This window comes from Balaenoptera musculus, chromosome 14 (assembly GCF_009873245.2).
Source record: "Balaenoptera musculus isolate JJ_BM4_2016_0621 chromosome 14, mBalMus1.pri.v3, whole genome shotgun sequence".
Taxonomy (NCBI): domain Eukaryota; kingdom Metazoa; phylum Chordata; class Mammalia; order Artiodactyla; family Balaenopteridae; genus Balaenoptera; species Balaenoptera musculus.
The window spans coordinates 22,838,465-22,865,230 of record NC_045798.1 but is presented as its reverse complement, the minus strand read 5'-3'; the positions used below and the strand labels follow the sequence as shown (position 1 = coordinate 22,865,230).

At 44.6% G+C, this 26,766-nt stretch overlaps 2 protein-coding genes across 7 annotated transcripts in view; both read right to left on the bottom strand.

Annotated features, from left to right (window-relative positions):
- Positions 1-26,766, bottom strand: part of TTC28 (tetratricopeptide repeat domain 28) — a 651,841-nt gene that overhangs the window by 575,783 nt on the left and 49,292 nt on the right. For 2 of the 3 annotated variants that reach the window (XM_036874394.1, XM_036874393.1), the window contains exon 1: positions 4,193-4,371. The exons of the other annotated variant lie outside the window; for it this stretch is intronic. In XM_036874394.1, the coding sequence (XP_036730289.1) occupies positions 4,193-4,294 (102 nt within the window). In that variant the 5' untranslated portion in view covers positions 4,295-4,371. Of the gene's footprint in view, positions 1-4,192; positions 4,372-26,766 lie in introns of those variants that run through there. 3 annotated transcript variants of the gene reach the window in all.
- The window catches only part of CHEK2 (checkpoint kinase 2), a 39,579-nt gene continuing 21,788 nt past the window's right edge, over positions 8,976-26,766 (bottom strand). The window contains exons 9-16 of one of the 4 annotated variants that reach the window (XM_036874401.1): positions 22,343-22,404; positions 20,714-20,813; positions 19,174-19,260; positions 18,226-18,389; positions 17,884-17,999; positions 16,772-16,857; positions 10,217-10,297; positions 8,976-9,393 (exon numbers count right to left, since the gene is read on the bottom strand). In XM_036874401.1, the coding sequence (XP_036730296.1) occupies positions 9,304-9,393; positions 10,217-10,297; positions 16,772-16,857; positions 17,884-17,999; positions 18,226-18,389; positions 19,174-19,260; positions 20,714-20,813; positions 22,343-22,404 (786 nt within the window). In that variant the 3' untranslated portion in view covers positions 8,976-9,303. The remainder of the gene's footprint in view (positions 9,394-10,216; positions 10,298-16,771; positions 16,858-17,883; positions 18,000-18,225; positions 18,390-19,173; positions 19,261-20,713; positions 20,814-22,342; positions 22,405-26,766) is intronic. The other 3 variants (XM_036874399.1, XM_036874400.1, XM_036874398.1) reach the window with 3 other exon arrangements.

Below are 26,766 nucleotides of genomic sequence, written 5' to 3'. Positions count from 1 at the left end.
TTTTACTTAACAATTCTTTGAGATGGATATTACTGTCTCATTATACATATGAGAACACTGGATATATAACACAAGATTTGTCAAAAACTCAACTAGTAAGCATCAGAGCCAAAACTTAGAGATATGAACCTGGATTTGCATCCATACTTGAGCTTTCAAAGACCATTCTTCCTCACTATTTTCGAGGAAAGATCTGAAACAGAAAATTGGAACAGACTACCACTAAACGATGAAGCTAAAAGATATATCCAAAACTCAATTGTATTTTTTCTATACACTAACAATGAGCTAGTGATGAACAATGATGTGAAATGAAATGTTAAAAACAGTACCAGGTACAACAGAATCTAATAGAATAAATACTTACAGATAAATTTTTGGAAGAAGTGTAAGACTTGGGCCTGAAAACCATAAAACATCATTGAAAGGACAGATTAAACACAATCTCTATAAAAATCCCAGCTACTCTTGGGCAGAAATTGATAAGCTGATCCTAAAATCCATATGTAAGGGACCCAGAAAAAGTCTTGAAAAAGAACAAAGTTATAGGACTTACACTTAATTTCAAAACCTATTACAAAGCTACTGTAACTAAATAGTGTTGTACTGGCATAAGGATAGACAACAGAATAAGATTGAGAATCCAGAAAAAAACCTAACACATATTCAGCTGATTTTTCAATAGGGTGCAAAGACCACCCAATGGGATAAGAACAGTCTTTTCAATATATAGTGCTGGGACAACTGGATCACAATATGCAAAAGAATGAATGTGGACCACTGCCTTACACCATATGCAAAAATTAACGCAAAATGGATTGACGACCTAAATATAAGGACTAAAAACATAAAATTCTTAGAAGCATAGGGGTAAACCTTCATGACCTTGAATTTGGCAATGGATTCTTAGATATGACACCAAAAGCATGAGCAACAAAAGAACTTCATCACAATTAAAACTTTTTTTGCAACAAAGGACACTGTCAAAAAAGTTAAAACACAACCTACAGGGCTTCCCTGGTGGCGCAGTGGTTAAGAATCTGCCTGCCAATGCAGGGGACACGGGTTCGAGCCCTGGTCTGGGAAGATCCCACGTGCTGCGGAGCAACTATAGCCCGTGAGCCACAACTACTGAGCCTTCGTATCTGGAGCCTGTGCTCCGCAGCGGGAGAGGCGGCGACAGTGAGAGGCCCGCGCACGGCGGTGAAGAGTGACCCCCCCTCGCCGCAACTGGAGAAAGCCCTCGCACAGAAACGAAGACCCAACAAAGCCAAAGATAAATAAATAAATTTATAAAAAAAAAAAAAAAAAAAAACACAACCTACAGAACGGGAGAAAACATTTGCAAATCATATATCTAATTTAGTATCCAAAATTTTTTTAAAACTCTGACAACTCAATAATAAAAAGACAAATAACCCAATCAAAAATTGGACCCCCCCAAAAATGGACAAAGGATTTGAACAGAAATTTCTCCAAAGATATACAAGTGGCCAATAAGCACACACACAAAAATATGCCCAACATCATTAGTCATCAAGGAAATGCAAATCAAAATTGCAATAAGATACCATTTAACACCTACTAGGATGGCTAAGTTAAAAAGACAAACCATGGGACTTCCCTGGTGACGCAGTGGTTAAGAATCTTCCTGCCAATGCAGGGGACAAGGGTTCGATCCCTAGTCCGGGAAGATCCCACATGCCGCAGAGCAACTAAGCCTGCGAGCCACAACTACTGAGCCCATGTGCCACAACTACTGAAGCCCGCACACCTAGAGCCAGTGCTCCACAACAAGAGAAGCCACTGCAATGAGAAGCCTGCGCACCCGCTCGCCACCACTAGAAAAAGCCAGTGGGCAACAATGGAGACCCAACACAGCCAAAAATAAATAAAATTAATTAAAAAAAAAAAAAAGACAAACCAGTAACAAGTACTGGCAAGATTGTAAAACTCTCATACACTGCTGGTGGGAATGCAAAATGATGCAACGACTTAGGAAACAGTTTTTCAACTCTTCAAAAGGTTAAAATAGAGTTACCATATAACCCAGCAATTGGGATATGCCCAAGAGAAATGAAAACATACGTCCACACTAAAGCTTGTACACAAATGTTCATAGCAGCATCATTCATTATAACCAAAAAGTGGGGCGGAAAAAACCTATGTCTATCAATGCATGAAAAGATACAATGCGGTATACCTGTTCAATTAAGTATTATTCAGCAATAAATAAATGATACAGGTACAACATGGATAAACTTCAAAAACACTGTGGTAAGTGAAAGAAGCCAGTCACAAAAAGACCACATATTGTAAGATTAATTATATCTCAACAAAGCTGGGGTTTTTTAAGACACTTTTAAAAAAAAAAGTCATGTGGATGCACAGTATGGTGACTATAGTTAATAGCACTGTATTGTATATTTGATTGTTGCTAAAAGAGTAGGTCTTAAAAGCTCTAATCTCAAGAAAAAAATCTGTAACTAGGTATGGTAATGGATGTTAACTAGACTTATTGTGGTGATCACTCTGCAATATATATAAATATCAAATCATTATGTTGTACACCTGAAACTAATGTTACATGTCAATTATATTGATATCTTAATTAAAATAAGGAATTTTTAAAAAGACATGTGCATGAACTACAAAAATGAAATGCTGAGAGAAAACAAAGCACCTAATTTTCAATTTTTCTTCTTCACATGCATATTCCTAAAATTTTGTCTTCCTATACATTCATATTTTGTCCATGAACAACAAACTACCTGAAATTAAATCAAGTATTGAAATTCAAAAAACATGAAAAAAACAGCTCCTGAAATATCAAATAACTTTCAAACAATTCTACTTTAGCATGACTCTGAACTAAACATAAATCTCAATTTCAAAATATCACATAAAAATTACAAATACTCAGAGGTTTAAGCGAATTGCCAACTTTTCTGAATAAACAGTAATTCAGGTTTGCTTTGATGAAAATGTAAATATTTACCTGCCTCAAAAGAACAAAATCCTATAAGCCTAGTGTTCCCAAATGATGAAAAGAAAGAAAAATGCAATTTTTTTATTCAGAATTTAGTTTCAGAATTAATTTTAACCTAGTTAGGATTATACATAGTTGATGGTTTATACTGAGCAAGGTATACCCTGCTTTTGCCTTAAATATACTGAAAACAAGGCATTTATAAACAGTTACAAAAGTTAAGTTGGGACTGAGAAAAATCACATCATACAGTAAATGTGACGGAGATAATAACTTCAAAAAGCTCCTGAAAATACAAGAACTCCTATTTTGGAAACTCCCTAAGTCATTTAGTCTTTCTACAAATATTTACTGACCATCTACCATGTGGTAAGCACTGCGCCTGATACCAGGATGCCATGGTGAGCAATGAACAGATCAGGTCCCTGCTCGCAGGAAGCTTACACTAAAACAGTGCTTGTCAAATGTACCTAATCATAATCACGCAGGAGCTTGTTAAAAATTCAAAATCTGCTCCTCTGCTTTGGAGAGTCTGAGTCCGTGGGCCTGGGGTGAGTTGTGACGCCTGTATTTTTATCAAGCGCTCCAGATTATTCCTATGCCCTGGCTGTTTGAGGAGCCCAATGCTCGGGGGCATCCCATCCCATCCAGCCGGAGCCACACCTCCGAAGTCCATTTCACTCAACTTCCTTCACCCTGACCGATAAATACCCCAAACACACCACCACGCTGAGATGGATGTAAAGCATTCCAAAATCACTCTGTGCTGAGACACCGACAGACTTGCTTCCTTCCGGGAACGGACAGCTCACTGCCTTAGATTCCACCTGGGGCTGTCTGCACCTGAGCCTCCCGGGGCTGCGCCGACACCTGTCTCCTAGCGGCTGCGGTCTACCTCTCCCGTGGGCCCGGCTCACGGGCAGCCACCGCCCGGCGGGGACGGAGGCAAGGGATTGGCACCGCGCGCGTTAGGCGCCGACTGTATACGGCCCCCCCGTGCGCGCACACACACTCCCGCGGAAACTGAGGCGGTCAGGCAACAGACCGGGTCCCGCTGCCGAGCAGCGCGAGGCAGGGCTCGAACCCGGACGATGGGGTGGGTTCCGCCTCGCGGGCGCTCGTCAGCCGCCGAGGCCCGGCCCGGCTCGCACCGACGGAGTTTCACAAAGAAAGTCTCCCGGCCCGCGCCCCTCACGAACTCACCGGAGGCGGCGCCGGCGGTGACTCGGGCTCCCGCCGCCTACGGCTCCGTGCCGGGGTCGACCCCGGGGTGGGCTCGAGCGCCGGCGGCGGCGACTGCTCCATCTCCGCGGGGCCCGGGCCGCGTCCGCCTCGAGCTAACGGTCCCGCCAGCTACGAGCGCGCGCCGGCCCCGCGCGCCATGTTCCCGCCGTGCCGCGCGCCGCCGCGGCGACCCCCACACCCCCCAACACCCAACACCGCGCACGCGCGCATCGCCGCGCCCGCTCCCCGCGCGCCTCCGCGAGTCCCCCCGACCGCGCAAGTGCGCACTCGCCGCGCCCCCTCCCCGGGCGCCCCGCCTCGCGCCCTCCGGAGCCGGCCGCTGTTCCCAGCGTTGCGCCCACCCCCTCTGCAGCCGTCCGGCCGGGCCAGAGAGCTCGCCGTTCTGGGCTGGGTGCCGCCGCCTGCCACACTGCGGACGACGCCGGACCAGGGCCCTCGGCACTGCCCCTTTTGCTTCACCTACTTGGGCTTGAGGAGGTGGTCCAAGCCAAGAGGGAATTATCCCAACAAGTCCCGGGGGAAGACGCCGCTAAGGTGATGAGAGCCCCATCGCGAAGGTGTGTGAGCACGTGCGCGAGCCTAAGTAGCACAGTTGAAGTCCATGTCCCTGGAAAGCCAGACTCAATGGAGAATCTGAGTTCGAGTCCCACATCTCCACTCACCTTTGCCTGATTAAGGTCAGGTCTCCAGGAGCCTGTTTCTCCTTCATCGGGAACGTCCAGCAAGTTAGGAGGACTTGAAATAATCCAGATAAAATGTCAACACCGCGCCTAGTGCTCACCAAATGGTAATCCAATGACAAGACCTCTTAAGTAATTTTGTTTTATGGTCAAAAACCAAGGGCCCTTGAAAAGGGAAATCGGTTCAAGTCTTGCCTCCGGTTCTTGCAAACTGGGAAACCTTGAACAGGTCACTTGACAGACCCAGAGAGCCTTGATCTCTAAATCTGCAAAGGGAGGAGCGGCAGTAATACCTCACAGGGTTGAGGTGAGCTTTCCGATGAGGCACACACCTCTCTGAGCACAATGCCTGGCACACACCAAGCTATCCAAGCTTCAGTGGTATAATTCCAGCCCTATCCTTCAAAGACTCCTAAAGTTTAGTGAAGGGGGCTCTGATCCCAAACCCTGTGGTATAATTAGCTGGGAGGGGGTTCGCTCAACCTTGGGGCTGGAGGGACTTAGTTCCCACATCTTCACTTTCCATTCTCTGACCCAAACCTCTCTGGAAACCCTAAAGTTGGCACAAAAACAACAGCAGAGAATGTTTTCACTTGTAAAAAAAAAAAAAAAAGAGAAGAAGAGTGCCTGAGGGTCTCTTGGAGTTTGTAAGTGGTTGAATTTATTAGTCTGGCCTTTTCCAGACACAAGTGACCAAAAATTTTTTAAACAAAAAAATTTTTAATTTAAAAAACTCAACCTGGAGTAAAACAATTAAGGGAATAATTGAAAAGTCCTGGGTGGTACCTCACTTAAGGCATAGCTGGATCCAGGTGCTCAAACGATAACCTCAGTGTTTCTACAATCTCTTAGCTCTGCTTCCCTCTGTGATGACTTCATTCTCATGCAGTTCTCTCCACATAGTGTCCTGGGCAAGCTCCTAGCTCACACCTACCATGGTAGGGTGAATAATGGCTTCCAAAGATGTTCTCATCCTAATTCCCCAGAATTTATGAATATGTAACTTTACATATTCATATCAGGAGCTGTTTCCCAGTAGTTCCAGCCAAAGTCTTGGGTTTTCTTTCACTGGACCCATTTGGGTCACGTGCACCTGCCTGAGCCAATCACAGCAAGATTGGCTAGATCTGACTATATGGAGCCCCTCTAGGAAGGGGGTGGGGTCAACCCTGCCAGAAGGACCTGGGGTGGGAGCAAGTGGGAGGAGGGATTCCCCTCCCCCAGAAAAAATAGGGCTGCAATTACCGTAAGAGGCATCAGGTTCAGGACAGTAACAAAGTACAGCTGTCTACTGCACCATCATCAAGGCACCGGAGGTCCACCACCAAGCAACATGCCTGTTCTTCAAAAGGGACTGGCAGTTACTTCAGTCACTGGGTGGTACCCCTCCACCTCTGCTCCCACCACCCACCCCAGGCCTGGCATTTCCCAAATCTGCTTTGTCAAAGGCATCTCAGTTATCCACCCATCTTGTGTGAACCCAAAAAAGGTAAACAGGTGATGTTACTTCCTTGCTCAAGAACTTTCTATGGCTCCCTCTGGCTATGTATGTGACCCTCCCACCTTTAATGATAGAAGCCGACACTGACAGATCCCCTACCAGGCACTTTAAATGAAACTTCCACCACTGAATCCTCAGAAATGCCGTATTAAGATGGTACTCTTATTGCACCCATTTTACAGATAAGGAAATAAAAGCTCAGCAATTAGAAGTAACTTGTCCAAAGCCAAAGGTCAGGAAGTTCAGAGAGCTCAGATTAGCACGATATTGCTCCCACTACTGATGTTGCCATCCCAGCTCCATTTGCTCACATTTCAAAATCCTGTGCCCACCTCCAGCTGGGTGGGCAGTGAGAGGAGCTCTACCAGAGGAGGAGCCTCTAGGGACCCCTTTGGCTTCTATAGCGTGCAGGGGCGGGTGGGGGGGAGGCAGACACCTAGGTACCATCTCCCCCTCCCTCTATGACTTCATGGGATAGGGAGAAAGAATTCCCCAAAAAGAAAACCGGAGTATAAGGTTAAGAAGAGGCGGTGGATGCTGGGTGTCCGCAGATCAGCAGCTGATGTCTCCCCATTAGTAATGAGTATATTAGTTTCCCCTGGCTGCTGTAACAAATTACCACAAATTGGGTGGCTTAAAATAACACATTTATTCTCTTAACTTTCCTAGGTCAGAAGTCTGAAATCAGTTTCACCTGGCTAAAGTCAAGGTGTAAAGTAAAAGAACTGGTTCCTTCAGGAGGCTCCAATGGAAGAATCCATTTCCTTGCTTTTTGTCTGTCAGCTTCTAGTGGCTGCCTGTAGTGGCTAGTGGCCTCTTCCTCTGTTTTTAAAGAGCACCACTCCATCTCTTCTGACTCTGACTCTTCCTGTGTCCCTCTTAAAAGGAACATTGTGATAACACTGGGCCCACCTTGATGAAACAGGATGGTCTTCCCATCTCGAGATCCTTCACTTAATCACATCTGCAAAGTCTCTTTTGCCATGTAAAGCCAAGGATTCATAAATTCTGGGGATTAGGATAAGAACATCTTTGGAGGCCATTATTCATCCTACCATGGTAGGTATAATCAGAGAGCTAATACAAAGTGCTCTGGAAACAGAGAAGGGCTTGCTGACTACCCCAAGAGAGAAAGATGCCCTAAGAAACCACAGCCTTCACATTAAATATTCAAATGAGCTAAAACCCATCTAACTTGGCAATCTCAGCCTCATTCCTTTAAATAGGCAAACCACCTAAATCCCCATCTAGCCCTCAGCAACAGGCCAGCCAAGCCTCAGAATGCTTGCACACCCTTCTAATTTCCATTGCCAGCCACCACCCTTCATTGCCTGGGGCAACAGCTGTGTGCCCCTCACCCTCCCCTGGCTGGCTCACCAGTGGCATCTGAACCAAGACACTCAACTCATGGCATAGTCAGCAAGCTACAATGTGGCCTAGCATCAGTCAGCCAAAGTTACAAAAGAAGCAAAATCAGTGGGTCAGAAAGAGACAAGAAGAGCCAGCCATTAGAACTGCCTGGGCTCCTGATGGCTCCCAGGCCCAGCCCTCTGTAAGGCTGAAACAGATCCCCTTTTGCATGAAGTAATTTGAATGGGCCTCTGTTCCTTGTCACCAAGATGTCCCAGCTTCCACAGATCATGGCGTTGTACCCATTCATCATGATTGAACATACTGGCATTCAAAATTTGGAAATCAGTCTCATGTGAGTTTTGTCAGTGTGAGTCAACATCCCTGAGTCTGACTGAATAAGGGAGGGAGGAGACGAGGAACATGAATTTGAGTCAGAAAGCCCTGGGTTGGGTCTCAGCTCCGCCACTTCCTAGCTGTGTGACACTGGGTAAGTCACCTTACTCCTTCAGCCTGGGTTCCTCACCTATAACATAAAGGTGATCAGAGGACCTAGCCCCCCCACTCCATAGAATCACTAGACAAGACCAACCTGGGGAGGCGCTTTACACAGGGCCTCCTTGGTCATCATTGGGTCAACATGACATGCCCACATGCCTTAGTTACATTTCCAAAATCCAAACAGCTCTGAAATTGGAGAGTCCTCCATAACTCTCGTGGCAGAAAAGATAGACCTGAAGTGACATGAAGCTATTTACAGTTTTCTCTATTCCTCTTACTGTGAATATTTGCTGCAGAAATATTAAAGTGTTTGGTTATAGGATTCAGCTGGGTATTACATATAAACACAGTTGATGTGCCTGGTCCTCTTCCTAAAATCAGGAAATTTTTAAATTTCACAACTTATCTGGCTCTGTGGTTTCAGGGATGATGAGGGGGAGAATGGGACTCTAAAACTGGCCCATGGAGGAATTCCCTGGCAGTCCAGTGGTTAGGACTCCACACTTCCACTGCAGGGGGTACGGGTTCAATCCCTGGTCAAGGAACTAAGATCCCGAAAGCCGCATGGCCAAAAAAATAAAAATGAAAAATAAAATTTAAAAAAATTGAAGTTAAAAAAAAAAAAAAAAAAAACTGGCCCATAGTAGATGCACCAAGGTACCGACCGTCTTGTAAGGACTCTGGCCAGTCTCAACAAACCCCACCCTGACTCACTGTGCCGCGTCCCCTGCAACTTTAGAATTTGTATGCAGCTCACCCAGGGATACATCCTAAGAAACCTGCCTGGTTACAGCCAAGGTAGAGGCACCAGAGGAAAGGCACACAACTTCAAATATGCACACACTAAAGGCGTGTAATTAAGAACTGATCAACAAGCAAAAGCACAAAGCCCAGGTTCCATTACATTTTGAATTGTGTATCAATGATTGTGGAAAAGCAACTGTTCCCATAATGAAAATACAAACTATGCAAAACAGATTTAAAGAACATGGCAGCAGGGTTCAAGAAAGTTCAATTCTTTCATGGTCAACCGGTGTTCACGAGACAGCAGCACACACAGCCAGGCGCTTTGTGGGGTCGGCATCCTCTGCTTCCCCTTCAAGAAGCCGCTTTCGACTTGTGGAAGGCTGAAAGTAAAGGAAAAGGGAGAGATGTTCAAAGAAAACCTCTGGCTTGGTTACAATTTATCAAAGTTTCCCTATATACTTCCAGTGAACTTGGAGCCTTTCATGTGAAACTTCTAGGACCAAGAATACTGGTTGTCCTCATTGACTCTGAATCCCCACCACACCCCTCCCAAACTCAGACACCCTTATTGGACTGACATTTCTCTCCCTTGGGGCTTCCAACCACTCAATGATGTCTATTCAAAGTAAGCAGCATAACCAGCCTCCTCTTGGTTGTCTTCTAAATTAGGAAATGTAAAGGGACCACAATACCTCTCCCAGGGAGCCTCAAGTCTTGCTCTTTTGTGGGAAGACAATCTTTTTTGTGTCTTTTTTTCCCCATTTATAAAATTGCAAGGGAGCAGTAGGAAGAGGAGTGTTACGGAAAGAAGGCAGGACAGGAATGAACAGATATTAACTGATACCTACAAAGAACTTTAGAGGAATAAGATTATAATCAGAAATCATCAACCACTCCCCCAAATTTTAAATTTTTCAACAAGTTTAAATCTGAGCCTCTAATAAGTCTTCCAATCTTGCCTTACAGGAGACTTCCTGAATGACAACCCCTAGCTGTGCTTCTCTAATGCATTAAACATACTCTTCATTATTAAATCTTCTAAAGGTGCCAAAGCAGATCAAGCTGAAACAAAGTATCTACTACATTATTCCTTACCAAAAAAATGTTAAGCAATCACTGCTAAAGAGACTATTCAAACTCCTTATCCTCCACTCATTGGCTCTTTAAACTTAGCCTACATTTAATGACCATGATCCAGAATACCTGGGCGGGAACCTGGGGCAGAGTCATCGACTTTTCTTCTTCAAAAAGCAAATTCTTAAATTTTCTCTTCATGTCCTCATCCTGTGAAGAAATGAAAAACATAAGTAGGCTGTGAATGAGGGAAAGAAAGCTCCTGAAAGGCAGGGCTAGGATGCCCCCAGAAACAGGGAAGTAGGCTAAGACGGGGAGGAATGTGGAGAAAAGGGAAAAGTCTACTCAGCAGTCGGTGCTCAGTCAACACTGGCTGAACCAAACCCATACGCTTAAGAGCTCCAGGTGAATGTCTACTACTAATAGACTGACTACAACATAATGAGCAACTGTCACCTTTCCATTATATAACTATGTAACAAAAGGATTGGTTGACTAAAATATACTTATGGAATTACATAATTTCATCTGTGAAAACAAGGGAGCAAAGAAATAGTTGCTTATCCAAACCTGTCATATAAATTTATTTTCCTTATATGATCCTTGAAAATCTGTGGTAGAAAATGCGTTACACTATGTCACAAAGCCCCATCAAACTATTTCAAATGGTTTCAAGTGGTTTGACTAGTGTTAAGGTAGGACAGAATTATTAGATAAGACTTTGTAAACCGAAAGGTGATATACAAATAATAAAAACAGAATTATTATCAATAGAATATAGCTGAAATATGATAAAATCTTCTGAAAGAGCATTTTCTTGGTTTTCACTATATTTTAATTTCATTAGCAAATAAATTTTATTTTGCAAAAAAAAAAAAGAGCTCCGGGTGGGTCAGAGAGAACCATAGACCTTAGTAGTCAATCTTTCAGAGCCAGCATCTCAGATCCTGAGAGATGGCGATCAGGAGGTCAGAGGCTGGGGTTGGCTCCATGCTGCTCCCCAGATCTTTCCAGGAGGTCCCCCCTCCCACTGCCAACAATGAGACCAGTTACCGGGGCCACCCTAACAAAGCAACCCTGCACCCTAGGAAAATTCACCCAGCAAGCACTGCACAAGTTGCCAGAAGGACTTCAAGCCCACAATATCCCAGAGCTAATCAGAAAAAAAAGTGAACAGGTGTTTCTTGCTGCTGGAGAGGGAAATGAGGGGTGGGGCAGGGTACTCAGAAAACTCCTGCCCACCTCCATGGATAATTACTTCTGCAGGGCTCACTTCTGCATCTGGGAGCCCTGAGAGGTGACAGCCCTCCCTACCTTCAGAAAGGTGAAACATCCATGACTAGGACTGTGGGCTTTGGGGCCAGCTGAAAGCTGAGCTCAGTCACTCACAAGTGGAATACAGACCCAGAGCAGCCCACTTCCAAATCCCCATGTACTTTTCCATCCAACCCCCGCTCCACTCCTCCCACTACACCAAGTGCACCATGGTGGGTGCGGAGAAAGGACCTAGGAGTGAAGGCCTTCAATATTCAGCAATTTGATGGATATAGAAAAATTGGTGCTCGAGGATGAATTCACCTGTTCTACATCTAGTAGCTAGAATCACCTGCTTCCATCACTCTGTTGATTGCATCACTCAGTGTAGCTCCCCACTGCCCAAGTGCCAAGTTCATCTGGATTCCACTCCACACTGTCCTCTAGGATCTCATTTCTCAGCAAGGCCACTCTCAAAGGTCCATCCCTTATTTCCTCCTACACCTGCTTACAGCCTCCGCCAGAAATGCCCTCTGTGCCTCCCTGCCCACCCACCTCACCCACCTTCCTCATTCACTCAGTGAACAGTTGAGGACCCTTAGATGCCAGGCACTGTAATAAGCACAGAGGCCTCCATATCAGAGGGACTCAATCAATGTTGAAAATGCTATTCCCCCGTTGCTGTGGCAACTGAATTGTGATTGTTATGGCTGAACTGTGTGAGTTATGACTGAATTGTGGCCCCCCGGACCCCATTTATATGTTGAAGCCAACCCCCAGAATAGTGACTGTATTTGGAGACAGGGCCTTCAAACGGATAATTAAGTTAAAATGAGGCTCTTAGCTTAAATATAAGACATGACACCATAAAACTCTAGAAGAGAATATAGGCAAAACATTCTCTGACATAAATCGTACCATTGTTTTCTTAGGTCAGTCTCCCAAGGCAATAGAAATAAAAGCAAAAATAAACAAATGGGACCTTATCAAACTTACAAGCTTTTGTACAGCAAAGGAAACCACAAACAAAACCAAAGGACAACCTACAGACTGGGAGAAAATATTTGCAAATGATTCGAGCAACAAGGGCTTAATTTCCAAAATACATAAACAGCTCATACAGCTCAATAACAAAAAAAATCAAACAACCCAATCAAAAAATGGGCAGAAGACCTAAATAGACATTTCTCCAAAGAAGACATACAGATGGCCAACAGGCACATGAAAAGATGCTCAACATCGCTAATTATCAGAGAGATGCAAATCAAAATTACAATGAGGTACCACTTCACACTGGTCAAAATGGCCATCGTTAAAAAGTCCACAAATTAAAAATGCTGGAGAGGATTTGGAGAAAAGGGAACCCTCCTACACTGTTGGTAGGAATGTAAATTGGTGCAGCCACTATGGAAAAACAGTATGCAGGTTCCTCAAAAAAACTAAAAATAGTTGCCATATGATCCAGCAATCCCACTCCTGGGCATATATCTGGACAAAACTATAATTCAAAAAGATACATGCACCCGTATATTCATAGCAGCACTATTTACAATAGCCAAACAACCTAAATGTCCATCGACAGATGAATGGATAAAGATGTGGTGCATATATACAATGGAATACTACTCAGCCATAAAAAAGAATGGAATAATGCCATTTGCAGCAACATGGATGGACCTAGAGATCATAGTAAGTGAAGTAAGTCAGAAAGAGAAAGACAAATACCGTATGATATCACTTATATGTGGAATCTAAAATATAACACAAATGAACTTATCTATGAAACAGAAACAGACTCACAGACATGAAGAACAGACTCGTGGTTGCCAAGGGGGAGTAGGGGTGGGAGAGGGAGGGACTGGGAATTTGGGATTAGCAGATGCAAACTATTATATGGAGAATGGATAAACAACAAGGTCCTACTGTATAGCACAGGGAACCATATTCAATATCCTGTGATAAACCATAATGGAAAATAATATGAAAAAGAATGTATACATATATATAACTGAATCACTTTGCTGTACAGCAGAAATTAACACTTTTTTTTAATATAAATTTATTTATTTATTTACTTTTGGCTGCATTGGGTCTTTGTTGCTGTGAGCGGGCTTTCTCTAGTTGCAGCAAGCGGAAGCTACTCTTCGTTGTGGTGAGTGGGCTTCTCATTGCAGTGGCTTCTGACGGAGCATGGGCTCTAGGCGCACGGGCTTCAGCAGTTGTGGCTCGTGGGCTCAGTAGTTGTGCTCGCAGGCTCTAGAGCACAGGCTCAGTAGTTGTGGTGCACGGGCTTAGTTGCTCCGTGGCATGTGGGATCTTCCCGGATCACGGCTCGAACCCGTGTCCCCTGCATTGGCAGGTGGATTCTTAACCACTGTGCCACCAGGGAAGCCCAACACAACACTGTAAATCAACCATACTTAAATATAATAAATTTTTTGTTAAAATTGGGCTCTTAGGGTGGGGCCCTAATCCATTATGGCTGATGTCCTCATAAGAAAAGAAGAAGACACCAGGGATGTGAGCACACAGAGAAAAGACCAAGTGAAGACACAGAGAGAAGGCAGCCACCTGCAGGGCAAGGAAAGAGGCCTCAGGAGAAACCAAACCTGCTGGCACTTTGAAATTGGACTTCCAGCCTCCAGAATTGTGTGAAAATAAATTTCTATTGTTTAAACCACCCAGTCAGTGGTACTCTGTTATGGCAGCCTGAGCAAAGTAATACTGCTATGTCATCCCCAGGCCACCCTGCCCTTAGACACTCTCCACACCGTGTGAACTTGTGGGTAGCGGAAGCCCTGTGGGCAGTCCTCATCCTGGGGATCCTCCATACTCTGTGCCTACCCCTATTCCCACATGTATCTCACTGCTCTGTAGTCAGGGTTGGCCGCCACCTGGACTGTGTATCCACAGTGCCTAACAGTGCTTGACACATGAGCTCCTTACCTGTCCTCTGAAAGCATGAATGAATGCATGAAGAGATGAAACCATGCAGCCAAACAGAAATGACCACAAGCTTATTTAAGCCTGTATTTAAAACAAGTCATCAGTTGGGAGTTCCCTGGCGGTCAAGTGGTTAGGACTCGGTGCTTACACTGCTGGGGCCCGGATTCAGTCCCCGGTTGGGGAACTAAGTTCCCACAAGCCACGGCACGGCCAAAAATAAAAATAAAAAAGAGTCATCGGTAAGCAGTAATCTGAAAAAGGAGATCATTACATACCACAGATAGAATGTGTATCTGTAAATACCCTTCCTTTGAGATGTCTACAATCTATTCAAAAATACGACATTGTAATATGCCTCCAGGTTAAGCAGGAAAAAATCCTCTATTTCAAGAAGTAAACATGGACTTCCGTGGTGGCAGCGTGGTTAGGAATCCGCCTGCCAGTGCAGGGGACATGGGTGCATGCCCTTGTTCGGGAAGATCCCACATGCCGCGGAGCAACTAAGCCCAGGCACCACAGCTACTAAGCCTGCACTCTAGAGCCCACGAGCCACAACTACTGAGCCCGCATGCCACAACTACTGAAGCCCACATGCCTAGAGCCCGTGCTCTGCAACAAGAGAAGCCACCGCAATGAGAAGCCCTCGCACCGCAACGAAGAGTAGCCCCCTCTCGCCACGGCTAGAGAAAACCCACACACAGCAACGAAGACTCAACGCAGCCAAAAATTAATTAATTAATTAATTAATTTAAAAAAAAAAAAAGAAGTGAACATGAGGTCAAAGGTGGATACAAGGGATGCTCCCAAAATTGGACACTGTTAATAACAAAAAAGAGATCAGAACTCACATTCCAAACACTCAGTCCAGTGCCAGACCCATAAAACCATTTAGTTTCCTCAAAAACACTGAATTTTCCCAAAATGAAATCTAAACTGTCACCAGCAGGTGATTTATGTGGGCACTTGGCATCCTCATCCTCACTGAAAGTTCACTCCACCTTCTGCTGCAAAAATAAAATGTGAACAAAAGAGTATTCAAGTGAGACCCCTGTGGCAGGGTTGAATTTCACCTTTTCCTTAGTTGTTAACAATTTTGAGACAAAAAGTACAAGAAAAATAGGCTATGCTTGTTTGTACATTTTGGGCAGATGTAAACCCTGTTCCCAGGCCTAACTGGTAAGCTCTGTTTTCTTCAAGACTAACACAGCTCTGCTACTTCCATATCTGGCCCCCAAGAGTTTCCCTATTAAGGCACATGAAAAGAGCCAAGAGGAATGTTTTTCTTTTTCATCAAAATTAAGTCCCCACATGCAAAGGCACCCTTTATTTCCAAATTCCTTTTCTCCAGGGTCCTGCAGTTTCAAATCTGTGTGGTCTATTAAGTGCTAAATCATCTGACAGATTTTTTTCTGGAGGGACTGCTGTTTCCAGGGCAACATCCCAAACACATATATCTACTTTTTGTTTCTTGTAAGGATTTCTTGTTCTCAACCTGAGCTGGCCTGAGCAGAACTGTTCGGTGTGGAGGGTTGGAAGAGAGAAAGAACGAGGACAGTCTTCCCAGAGCCCCAGAAGCACAGTGCTGAGACTAGATGGCCCAAGGAGTTCCTGGACTAGAAATTCCCACAGTATGTGAGCCTCCGGCTCAAGCAACCTGGTTGAGTCCCCCATCCCCACAGGAAACAGAGACCAAATGAAAGTTAACAGAAAGGCGTATGGCTGTGCTGAAAGGAACTCCACTTAACAGAAGACCTGGCATCCATCAAAAAGCCTGCCCAAGGCCATAGTGAATTCTAAAACCAAAGACTAGCCCACCAAAGCCACTAAGGACTTCCAACCCTGGCAGCTCGAATGAGATCAGTGCATAATCTAATGGCAGCCACAACCCCCAGCAGGGATACAGAGGAAATGCAGACTTGAAAGGCACAGGTGACAATCTGCTAACGGCATGCTTACTCACCATGAACGAGAAGTGGGACCCCTCATGCCCGATCACTTGGGCTTAAGAAATAGCCAGATTCTCCCCCAGCGAGGCTGCTCCCCTCCTCCCACCCCTGCTTCACTGATCTAAGGTTGAAGATGGCTGGAACACAGCCCATCCTGCCCGTCTGGGGTACGGTGTTTGAGGGAAGAGAAGGACATAGCTAGGGTGGAAGTTCGGGGCTAGAACAATCTCTCAAAGGAACACAATGGAACACAACTGAACCGCAGACTCAGGGAAGCCAGGTGGAACCAGGACAGGCCATAAAGTGAGCCTGTCTATCCAAGTCAAGTTGTAAAGGTTGCACACAAACATGAGACACACCCACACTCAGACCCATAGACAAACATACACATACCCACACACCTAAACCTCAGTCTTTAAAAATTGCATTAAACAGACCCAACAAAGCAAATGTATGTTTTCAGCCTCTTCCCCATCTCTAAGGCACAGTTCAGGGCTGCCCCGGTATTTTAGGCTGGCAGGCACTGCCCCATACACACCTGAAGCCACGGGTGTCTTAAAGCTTCTTCTGTCGTAAAACGTGCCTTTGGATCCACTATCAGCAACTTCTTGACGAGGTCCAGAGCTAAAGCAGTAAGATAATTTGGCAAATCACAGTGAGAAGGATAAAGACATTAAATCAACAAAATTAGAGTGTGCCAGAATCACAGGCCAACATCCAGAAAGAGGAGAGAGGGGCTGAGGTCATTGTGATCAGTAGGCACGGTAGGCAGGGCCCCCTAATCCTCCCCACTCTGTATTTGTCCACGTGCTCTAGAACACCAGGAACGACCATGATGCTCCCCAACACTCCCTGCTCAGACATCACAACCTCTTAGCTCTCCGTCCCTACTCTCCTTGCTGGACTCAAGTTCAAACTAATTAAAGCTGAACTTCCCCCAGTTCTAAAACTCAGGATGTTCGGCCAACTCTCTCCAAGACCCACAGAGTGATGGTGAGAGTTCCTCGGCCAGCGAGAGCTCGCTCCTTGGAATCCCAGGCTTGGCAGAAACAAAGCTTGACAGCCAGCAACAAGTGGAGGCTGGCTGTATATTGCAATATTATTCCTTAGACACTGTGACACTTAGCACAATCATCTGTGGTACATTGTTTTAGTTTTCTACTTTTTCTTTTGAGAATTACAAAGTTACCCTTTCAAATTCTAAAATACAAAGTAATTACATTTAGCTCTTGCTGCGCTTACTAATTCAAAGGAGACCTTGTAACTAAAAAGTTACCCATTATTTTGCACACTTAAATAGATACCAGGCACAGTGAGCATATTACACTTAACCCTCACAAAACCCCTCAAGTAGGGGTTTATTGTGCTCCTTTTACAAATAAACGAAATGGAGACCCAGAGATGTTAAGTAACTTGCCTAAGGTCACACAGCTAGGAAGTAGCAGAGCCGGGACACGAGCCTACATCAGCCTGGCCCTGGAACCCAAGTTCCTAATAATTTCCTTTGCCTCTCAAATGGTGCAAAACTAACAACAGAAAATAAGAACAGGATTGACAGGAGAAAACATCACAGAATTTGAAAAGAAATTCCCACCACGGCACACACACATTTTAGCAAACCACAAATTCTTAACCCTTTCGTATCCATACCCTTCTCTGAGACCTCTGCCCAGACTTCAGGAATGAAGTTGTATTTTCCACTGGTGATCTGATCCTTCAGTGACACGTGAGTCTTATGCTCAGAGAAAGGTGGATACCCACTAAGGCTTAATATTGGTAGAGAGAGAAAGGAAAAGAAATCAAGTGGCATTCTCAGTGGCATTCGTGGATATAACGATTTCTTTTTCAGCATCATGAAAAATTAGGTGTTACTTTAAATCGATGGTCAAAAAAAGTGACCTAAATTAAACACAAGCTCTCGACCTGGACACATTTCTGATTTCACCTAAATACCTCCAACCAGAGTCTGAAGAGATGAAAACTTTTTCTTACCAAATGAAAAGAATAACTCCTAAACTCCAGCAGTCCACAGCACGGTTATATCCAGCAGTCCCAAAAGAATTAAGAACCTCAGGAGCCAGGTAAGTGGGGGTACCACATAAGGTTCTCATCAGAGAGGTCTCCCCCAAAATCTTGGACTGCCCAAAATCAGTAATCTAAAGTAAGGACAAAAGGGAATCACTTTTAATGACGTCATAAAATAAAGAGTAACATAGTCTGCCAGTCCCAAAAGACATGCAGATTATAACAGTTCCTATCCTATGGTTCATGCTGCCACTAATCTGGAATCTACACATTGATGCTTTGGTAAGGTAATTTTATACTCTGCAAGTTATTTAATTTTGCTTAAATGAAAATTCCTGAGCCAAGGAACTTTAAGGCCCAGGTTTTCTCAACTTAGATCTGGGCTTTCTGTAACCTTACAAAAGGCTTATAACCCTAAACAGACACTCTAGAATTCTAATTAGTTATTCCTGGTTCTCCTTAGACCCCAGTTTCTCAACCTTGGCTGCAAACTGGAATACCCGAGGAGCCTGGGGAAAATATTTACACCTGGGTGCCACCTACAGCAATTCTGAGGCGTAGCCTTGGTGTCATGGTTTGTTTTGTTTTTTTTTTTAAATCAACAGAGGATTCTAAAATGAAGCCAGGCTTGGGAAGTACTGTTTTAAACAGAGGAAGACAGGGGATGTGTTTCTCCCATCTAGACCCCTACTTCCTCCCTCTGAAGATGAAAGTGGCTTATACACAATGGAGCTCAATAAATGTTCATTACATCTGGATTGGAGCAATACCACTTGATCTCTAAAAGAACTGCTAAGAGTGGGAAGGTCAAGTTCTCTACCTTTTTATGCTCCCACTTTTTACTTGATGAATTTAAAAAGAGTTTCTGAACAGAAATCTACTGGAGTGGCCACATATAGAACATACATTTCTTACCTTTATAAGGCAGTCCTCTTTTTGAGATGAGAGTAGAACATTCTCTGGCTTTAAGTCCCGATGTATAATGCCATTTTCGTGAAGGTACTGCATAGAAAGACAGGCATGACCCTTAGATATATGGAGTAGGATGTGAGTAGAGAGACACACACACATACACACACACACACATTTTACAGTTGGATGAAACTGTAAGCCATGTTACTCACAACCATATTCCCCCAAATCATAGAAAACCACTGGATAAATGGATTAGTGTTTACAAATTTGTTTGCAAGAAACTCTTTAAAAAAGTAGAAAAATGAAAAAGGCAACTTATGACAGTAGACATTTTACTTCACTCTTCAAGATAATAACTATCCCTTCACATTGGCAGAAACAGAAGATGTCAATTTCCATAATAAAAATGTAAATGGGTGATATAAAATATTATGAGACCATCTTAAACTATAAAAATTCCACCAAAATAGTATATTTGGTTATTCCATCCCTGAGAATATTTTTAAAGGGACTCTGTAAAGTACACATGTGTAGATTATCTGTTTGAACACCCAGATTTAACATGTTCCTTGATGCAAAGATTAGTCTTTGAAAACTATGGCTGAAATAGAATGGTGATATTTCTTTGTGTATTCATTTTTATATACTAAGTCATATTTCTTTAGGAAAAAAAAGTTTCCCACATCCACTGATCTGCACTCAATTCATCTTAATATTCTTGGTATAATATAAGGTTGGGAACAAACCATTAAGAGAGTAAAGCACTGGTTAGGTATTTATGGGCTTCAATTTTCTCTGGATATCCCTCTGGCCTAGAGGAAAAATCCTCCAAAACACCTCCACTCGGAAAGGGATCTGGTGAAGCCCCCAGGGTGGGCACCCAGGTAGACCAGCCCCTGGAAAATCTCCCTCAATCCTTGCTCAAGCAAGAGCTGCTCCCAATCACTGCATTTCTTGCACACAGTAGGTTCTCAAGGGAAGAGGCCTTGGCAGGGAATCGCCACAACCAAATCTGGGTTGAGAAAGGGTGATGTTCTCTGAAGCATGCAGGGTGCCATCAGCTGTTCCTCCACCCAACACTTGCCCCGAATATTGAAGAGAAGGCAGAGCATGTGCCTGCCCGCGTGCCTGCTACAGTTAACAAGATGCTACATGTGCAAGAAACCCCTAGCACTGTGCCACGGGGGTGTGATCTGTCCTCATACCTGCCCAGTTCCCCCCTTGAGAGGTAAGGGGGATTTCTGCAAGGATCAGGCAGCAGCAGACATCCCTTCCCCTCCAGAAATACCTCCAAGCTAGAGAGAGGCCATGTGGGACTGTGTTTATTTCTTTAACTTCGTTTTTTTTACTCTCTTAAGCCTCACAGCAAGAGTTTTCTCATCTGAGTCAAAGGGGTGGGATGTTTTTGCCAAGAATGGAACAACCCACACACACACTCTGCTCTCTGGGTTTTTATCCCCCGTCCCTCATCTTCTGCCTAACTCGGAGAGTAACACTTAAAAGAAAGTACACTGTCAAAAGCAGCAAGGGCTTCTCTTACCTGCACAGCCAGGAGCATCTGGTAAAAATAGAGTTTGCATGTAGCTTCTTTCAGGCGCTTATTTCCCACCACCCTATCAAACAGCTCTCCTCCTTCCATCCTGAAACACACAGGCAAATCAGGGGGTTCATTCCTGGAGGGAAACTCACTTGGAGGGAAGAGAATAACACAAACAAAGCAAACTCATTAAGACAAGCAAAGTGTTCATTCACTCTTGACTCCCATTTGTAAACGCAGTGATGTAATAAGCCTCGTCCACAACAAAGATGTGCCCATTGGAAACTAAGGCAAGGAAAGATGGAGGAAGAGCACAGTGGGAATTGGAGACGCTTGGGGAGCTTTTAAAAAATCCGATGCAGTAGATCAGAGGTGGGACCCAGGAGTTTGCATTTTTATTGTGCACCCCAGGTGGTTCTGAGATTGGTGTAGAGGAGAAAGCAGGAACCTACAATCTGACAACTGGGGTCTGAACCCCAGCTCCACCACTTCCCAGCTGTGGGACTTTGGGCAAGTTACACAACCTCTCTGAGCTTGTTTCTACCTCCTCAAAAAATGGGGATAAAATCCCACCTACCTTGATGGCTGTTGCACAAATTAAGAGATAACTGATGTAGGTAAAGCACCTGGCACAGTGGAGATGCTTGTTAAGATTATTCAATCCCTCTGCAATTCAGTTCTCATTTCTGTAAAGTGGACCTAAAAATAGTAACTCACCAGTAACTTGTAAGTAATCTGGATGACAGTTAGGAAAGTTAAATGAGTCAATCCCTGTGACGTGCTTAGAGCAGGACTTGGCTCATATTAAGTGCTTAATTAGTATCAGTTACTGTTATTGTATTATTATTACTATTATTATTAAAATGTTTTAACTAGATCCAGTCAAATAACAACCTCCTATTTCATAGCAACAGATATTCCCTTAAGCACAAGGGCCGTCCAGTCTCCCCGAGTGCTATGACTGGGGCTGCTGTTTACTCTATAATCTTAATGGTCAGCCAGCATAGCCACTGTTTCCCGCAGGAGTAAACCCTTGTCTGTCTGCCATGACAGCCACTCCCAGAAACACTGCACATTTATGCAGAACGAACATCAAAACAGGCCTCTTCCAGGAATGAGACAGGAAATTATTTTAATCACACCAAATAAACCTGCAAGAACACCAGCACCTGAAAGATACTCAGGTGTCACCATGCAACCTGGTACTGTGATCCCAAGCAGCAAGGGCCACCCAGGCCGGTTATTTCAGAGTAATAATATGCACCTGTGTTTGAGCACCTAGTGTGCCAGGTGCTCTGCTGGGGGCTTTCCAGCCCTCACAGCATTTGAACCTTATGAATCTGTGCCTGGGGGTATCATTATTACCCCAATTTAACACAGGGAATACGAGACTCAGAGAGGTGAAGTAAACTAACCCATGGGTAGACAGTCAGTCACCAGCAGAGTAAGATTCAAACACAGGCCTCAGATCCACATGCCTTTGGACACACTAGAGGGATTTTAGAATTGATACTAACCCCCCACCACATACATACATTGAGGGTCCCCAGGATGCATAAATGCAAGCCAGCATTAGGCTCTTTGGTGGCTTATAAACTTTTAAATGGAAACAAAAAAAAGTATACTACTCACAATTCCAAAACAATATAATAATCTTCTGCATCAAAAAAGTCTTTAATCTTGATGATACAAGGCTAAAAGGGAAAAAAGAGGAAAAGTAGTGAGAAGCTCCCCAAGAGGAAAACCACAAGAGCAGAACTCAGGACATCCACCCAAGGGGTCAAGGAGGCCCAGACCAGGCCTCCGGCCCCCTGCCTCGGTACACTCTGAATTCCACGCACGGGGGAAGGCAGAACACAACATAGCTGGCTCCTGAGTGAGAAAATACAAGAAACTCTCCACCACACCAAGCTGGTAAGAGAGCAGTTCACGCTTTGTATACAAGGCTGGTGCCACGGAAGGGAGGCCAGTCTCCTCCCAGCCTTCCTCCTAGCCTTCCTCCTCACTGACCCCCGAGCACAGGGACTCAAGGACACCTAAGGAACCTGGGAGCCTAGCAGGTAGCATGAATAAAGGGAGCGGGCCAGGTGGGGAGCCCAGCCATGCTGCCAGACAGCAGGGCTATTCAGCTCCAAGCAACTGGCACCACAGGGGACCCCATGTGACAAGATCCTCCATTTTCCAAGAGAAGAGGGAAATTCCAGTTTCATACGAACTCTACAGCACATCTGTGGGGTGGAGGAGAGAGACACACACACACACCTTTGGCTCATAGTTTGTGACCTCTGATCAATGCTGGGTGCATTTGCTGAAGAACAACAGAGGACAGTATTGTACAGTTTAAAATGCATATTTAATAGCATGATTTTATACTTGGAAAACACACCTATTGTTTTAATAGTACAAATGACTGACAGTAAAGCTAATGGTCGGGGTAGAAAAACGATGTGGTGAGTATCTATTAGGGACATACACTCCCACCCAGCAGAGAAGAGGACTGTGGTTACGTCAGAATTAAAGGGAAGGGCTTCCCTGGTGGCGCAGTGGTTAAGAATCCACCTTCTCATGCAGGCGACATGGATTCAAGCCCTGGTCCGGGAAGATCCCACATGCCGTGGAGCAACTAAGCCCGTGCGCCACAACTGCTGAGCCTGCGCTCTAGAGCCCGCGAACCACAACTACTGAAGCCCGTGCGCCTAGAGCCCATGCTCCTCAAAAAGAGAAGCCACCGCAATGAGAAGCCCGCGCACCGCAACGAAGAGTAGCCCCCACTCGCCACAACTAGAGAAAGCCCGCGCGCAGCAACGAAGACCCAACATGGCCAAAAATAAATAAATAAATTTATTAAAAAAAAAAAAAAGAATTAAGGAGAAGAGAGCTGTAAGATTTTTACTTATTTATTTATTTATTTTTGGCCACGACCTGCAGCATGTGGGATCTTAGTTCCCCGACCAGGGATCAAACCCGTGCCCCCTGCATTGGCAGCGCGGAGTCTTAACCACTGGACCGCCAGGGAAGTCCCATAAGACTTTTAGATTTTAGATTAAAAAGAATAGCAAAACCCGCCAGAGTGATCTTGCTACAAGGCAAATTTCATCACTTCCATCGCTGATTAAAATCCTCCAAGTAGGGACTTCCCTGGTGGTCCAGTGGTAAAGAATCCACCTTACAATGGCAGGGGACACAGGTTCGATCCCTGGTTGGGGAACTAAGATCTCACATACTGCGGGGCAACTAAGCCCGCACGTCCCAACTACTGAGCTCAAGCACCTCAACTAGAGAGCCTACGTGCCGCAAACTAGAGCCCATGCGCTGGAATGAAAGATCCCACATACCTCAGCGAAGATCCCGCGTGCCGCAACTAAGACCTGATGCAGCCAAACATAAATTAAATAAATAAATAATAAATAAATCTTAAAGAAAAAAATCCTCCAAGTGGTACCTCCCCATGATGAACTGTTAGACAGCAGTGAATGAATGCCCCACAGCCTCCCCAGCACGATGGATCTTAGAAATACAATGCCGAGTGGAAAAGGCAAGTCTCGACAGACTTCAAAGAGTATGAGGTAGATTTATTTGTATGGGCAAAGTTTTCGTTGTTAAATTAATGGTGAGTTCAAAGGTGTTCACTTTATTGGTTTGCTTTATAATTTACACTTATTTTACATGTGTCAAATATTATATAATTTTAAATTATTTAAAGGAAGGAAGGGAGAAGAGTGAGGAGGAGGGAAGGAAGGGAGGAAGACAAGAAAAAAGAAATCCTTTAGCACCTTGCTGCCTAGAGGCTAAATTCCAATTTCTCAGCAGGGATTAGCAAGCCTTTCAAGACCCAGCCTCGTCCTGTCACCACCCACCACCCCAGCCTCATCTCCTGCGGCCAGTCCCAGACATCCTCCTTTCCAGGCCACAAAACTCCCGGCCCGCCTCAGATTCTCTCCCTGTGTCACACTTTTGCTCACACTACCCTCCAGGCCTGGTGATCCAGCCTTCTGGGCACACTTGGCCTCAGGCATCAAGCCCCAGCTCAAATGTCCCCCTTGGAATTGAGATCCACACTTCCTGCAGTGGCTCTAATCTGTGTTGCCCCACAAGGAAACTGACACCCACCACAAGTCTCCTTTCACCAGGCACTGCATGGGCTGAGTCAAGTCTTATTTATCTTTCTAAGACCAACACTCAGCAGAGCAGCTGGCACACAGGAGACACCCATATGCTGCCCAGATTAATACCATCAACATCAATAACAGACACACCACCCACTGAGGGTGAGCCCTGCCAGCCACATTTTGGTCATGGACTAAACAGCCATGGGGTCAGGCTGAGAGCAAACCATTTCCACCTCTCCTTACCTATGATCTTATCATAGTATACTTGGCTCTGCATGACCGTTTGTTATTGTCACAATAATGGAAACACTGAATATGCACTGTAGTATTACATTAAGAGGAACAGAAAGCAAAGGAGAGCTGAAATTCTCATATAACAGGAAGGCAATGAGCTATTATCATTAATAAACCAAGAGAGAGCAGTTTATGTGTATTATGTAGAAATACAGAGGTAAATTCTTTAAAAATCACCCCGATGTTCATTGCAGCACTATTTACAATAGCCAGGACATGGAAGCAACCTAAATGTCCATCGACAGAGGAATGGATAAAGAAGATGTGGTACATATATATACAATGGAATATTACCCAGCCATAAAAAAAGGAACGAAATAGTGCCATTTGCAGAGATGTGGATGGACCTAGAGACTGTCATACAGAGTGAAGTAAGTCAGAAAGAGAAACACAAATACCGTATAATATTGCTTATATGTGAAATCTAGAAAAATGGTACAGGTGAACTTATTTGCAAAACAGAAATAGACTCACAGATGTAGAGAACAAACTTATGGTTACCAAGGGGGGAAGGGGAGGGTGGGATGAATTGGGACTGACATACATACACTATTATGTATGACATAACTAACGAGAAACTACTGTAGAGCACAGGGAACTCTACTTAATGCTCTGTGGTGACCTAAATGGAAAGGAAATCTAAAAAAGAGTGGATATATGTATACGTATAACTGATTCACTTTGCTGCACAGCAGAAACTAACAACATTGTAAAGCAACTATACTTCAATAAAAATTAATTTTTAAAAAATTCTTTAAAAAAAAGCTGAAAGAGTTTTAAAATGCAGGGAGGGAGATGCATGTGATATTTTGATAAAATGAAAAGCAGAAGAAAAGACACACACATGGAAAAGGAATAGGAGATGAGAGGAAGGAATGCAAACTGCTTGGTCTGCTTGGCTTCATCACTGGCAGTGCCCTTCTGGGAATGGGTGGGGCTGGGAGCTGACAGAGCAAGAACAGGCCCCCACTAGACGGAGCCAGCACGGGCTGTCTCCAGTCCCCACTACCTCCAGGGCCATGGGCTGCAGCTGTCATAGCTGAAAGTGTCTCTCAGAAACCAGAAGCCACCAACCCAGACCCTCCACTTAGGTGCTACAGGGCAAAGGGTAGGGAATTACAGATCACTGTCATTCCCCTAGTGTGTTCCCGGTGCTGAAACCTTTAGGAGCACATCTCATTCAAGTCTCACACTGACCTTTGAGGTAAGTATCCTACTGTCTCCACTGTACAGATGAGGGAATAGAGGCTCGCAAAGTGAAATGACATGCTCAGAGCAAGGATGGGAACACAGGTCTGTCTTCCCACTAGACTGAAGCCACATAAGAGGAGGGATGACCAAGTCCATCTGTGCTCACTGCCCGGAGCCTAGAAAACAGGCTGGCACAACAAACATTTGACAATTGATAAATCAACACCGGACTCCAAAGGCCAGGGTCTACTGGACTCTGCTAGGCTCTACTCATTGTCCCAAAACATCAAAATGCACTCATGAGCCCATCTTTAATTCCCATGGGCTTCCAAGTGCCCCTGTAAATTGCCAACAAATACCCCAAACATTGTCCCCAAACATCAAAATGCACTCATGAGCCCATCTTTGTCCCCAAAGATGTCCCCAAACATCAAAATGCACTCATGAGCCCATCTTTAATTC